General features: G+C 42.6%; 1 protein-coding gene across 1 annotated transcript in view; it reads left to right on the top strand.

Annotated features, from left to right (window-relative positions):
• HYAL4 (hyaluronoglucosaminidase 4) overlaps positions 1-1,435 on the top strand; it is a 16,735-nt gene extending 15,300 nt beyond the window's left edge. The window contains 1 exon segment of the mRNA XM_009878827.1: positions 1,031-1,435. Coding sequence (XP_009877129.1) covers positions 1,031-1,435 — 405 coding nt within the window.
• The last annotated feature ends 1,118 nt before the right edge of the window (positions 1,436-2,553 follow it).

The following is a 2,553-nucleotide window of genomic DNA, read 5'->3' as shown; positions in this document are numbered from 1 at the left end:
GCTGAACCTGTATTTGCTGTCCCCTAGTCAGGATGACCATGGAACATGGTCATTTCTTCCTGGCTCAGCAAGGTCTTGCGGCACCCATAGCCAACCAGTAGCAGGGAAGGAAGCCAATGGCTAATACCAGGCATTTTGGAAGACGGTTCCTCAATAGTTATAACTCTGGTCAGATTTCTTTCAGCTGGATAAAACTCTAGGAAATCATCTAGAGCCTGATTAGAACATCAGTCAGGCAGATTAGGTGTACTTGCGGTGCCCAGCAATTTGTCAGGTTATGGGAACTCTGTGCTTGCCTGTGTGTGGACAAGTGAAATGAAGTAGGCTGTTGAGATCACATGGAAAGGTTTTATATTGCACAATATTAGACCTAGCCACGTTAAAGAAAAAGACTGATTTCCGAGGTTCCATCGTGCCCTGGAGCTTTCAGATAGCCACACATCAAACTTAGTCATGAGAAGAGACTATGTTGTTAAAGCTGTGTGAAATGGGTGTTCTGGGCTGCTTTTCTTCTAGCTGACAGTATAGAAAAGCCAGCCAGCATAAAAATGAATGGCTGAAAATAAGTGTTCAGTTGTCCTCAGCAAATACAATTACTTCAGCCAATTTTTGTAAATATTCGGCTGTGGTTTCTGTCAAAGTCAATGTGGGCAGGAGGGTGACCTTCCTTCCAGTTCAGTCAAGTGACAAAGGCAGCCCTTGGAGCATTTCCATCAGCTCCAGACCCCCAGTCTTGCCATACAGCCATGCTGCCATCAGCTGCCTTTCTAGCACACAGCATGGCTTCTTTGTAGATCTACAGACTGGTATTTTCTGGGGAGTGCAAATTGCTAAAGCCCTTTGCACCTCAGCTGGGTTGTATTTTCTGTATAAAACCTCCCAATAATCTTTGAACTAGTCAAATTTCAATTATCTTGAACAAATTTATTAATGCAGGCTGCTGACATATGGCACATTTTTCTGAATGTCAAAGGAAAAAATAGAGTGGTTACTTTCACATCAGCTAAAATTTCTTTTCTACCATTTACAGAGAAACTGCAGAGAAGTGCAAAAATTGGTTGATTCAGAATTAGTGCCCTACATTAGCAATGTCACAGGAGCAGCTGACGTGTGCAGCAGCCATCTTTGTCAGGACAATGGATGATGTGTGTGAAGAACCTCGAGAGCCTCAACATATCTACAGTTGAATCTTAAGAGCTTCTGGATAGATGCTTCAGAGGACCAAGGATTTATTTTGGGAGGAGAAGCATCAAATGCAGATCTGTAAATAACGGCAGAGACATCTGTCTGCCACTGTTGTCAGGATTATGAAGGAACTGACTGGGGGGGAGTTAAAGTTGCTGATGACCACCCAGGGAGCTCTGCAGACTCTGTCTCTCCTAGAAGATATGCAGGGATCTGGCTACTTCCTCTGCATTTGGCAAATCTTCTCTAACTACTGCTTAGTCAAAAGGCTGGTTTCAGTCAGTTGAGAGGGATGGCAGAGTGGATCCAGCAGAAAGTGTCACATGCTTTGCAGCTATATTATACATATAATATAATCCAAACCGTATTGTGCCCCAAGGTTTAATGCCCATAGGCATGGAGAGAGTGCGGCACCTTGAAAGCTGAGTCAAAAATGCACAGGTCTGAGGAATACGTCTGGCCCTTGATCCCATCTTCTGAGATTAGGCTGCTTAGGAGGCTAGAAGACAGCTTTCTGCCCAGCTGACAGCCACAACCAGGACAGAGGAAGCCTGCTACTATTGAAAAAAATAGCATGAGGTTCACTTTTTCCTTTGTAGAGGAAGTCTACCCATGTCTAGCTCTTACTGAATGACGTACTGGATACAGCATCCTCACAGAAAATAAAAGATGAGGGGAAGTTTCTAGTTTCTTTTCCACTTGGATCAATTCAAGTCCATGTTTTCCTCTTTCATGTCCTAAGTGATGGAGGTGTTCATGCTTTGACACCTCCACAAAATAAAAAGTAATGAAAGATTCAGGAGATCAGGAAGAAAAAAGACAGCTGCTTAGTTGATAGTATATTTTCTGAGAAAGGAATTTATATATTCTAGTACAACAACAAAGGGTCTCCCTGTGTTTTTTTTTATGCTATGACTGTATAAAACAAAATTAATATGCAGTGCTGGGAGAAGGAACATCTCAGCCAGGTCTACTTCCATCATGAATCTATGACAATACTCCAGTGACTTAAAGTTAATCATAACACCCCATGGCTATTATAGAAACACAATCAACAAGGATCAGGCAGGTTTATCATCTTTAATAAGAAACTTATTTACATCCCAACTGCCATGGTAAGATTTGTCCTCTGGAGTGGGTGCAAAGGCTCAGAGGGCTCTCCTTCTAGTCAGCAGGGAAAAGAATGCTCTTCTAGAGATGACTGTGAGCAGAAGGAAAACCTGGCATGTCTCCAGGGCACTCTGCCTTCCAGCTTCTCAGTCTCCCAGCTTCCCGGGGGTTAAGTATTCTTGAAAGAGAATTTACTGGAATGAAACAATTACAAACCATGTGGTTACTAAGAATATACATTAAAAGATGAATATGCAC

This window comes from Apaloderma vittatum, unplaced genomic scaffold (genome assembly GCF_000703405.1).
Source record: "Apaloderma vittatum isolate BGI_N311 unplaced genomic scaffold, ASM70340v1 scaffold3741, whole genome shotgun sequence".
Classification (NCBI taxonomy): domain Eukaryota; kingdom Metazoa; phylum Chordata; class Aves; order Trogoniformes; family Trogonidae; genus Apaloderma; species Apaloderma vittatum.
Note: the sequence above shows the minus strand (reverse complement) of the source record. Positions and strands in the feature narration are given on the sequence as shown.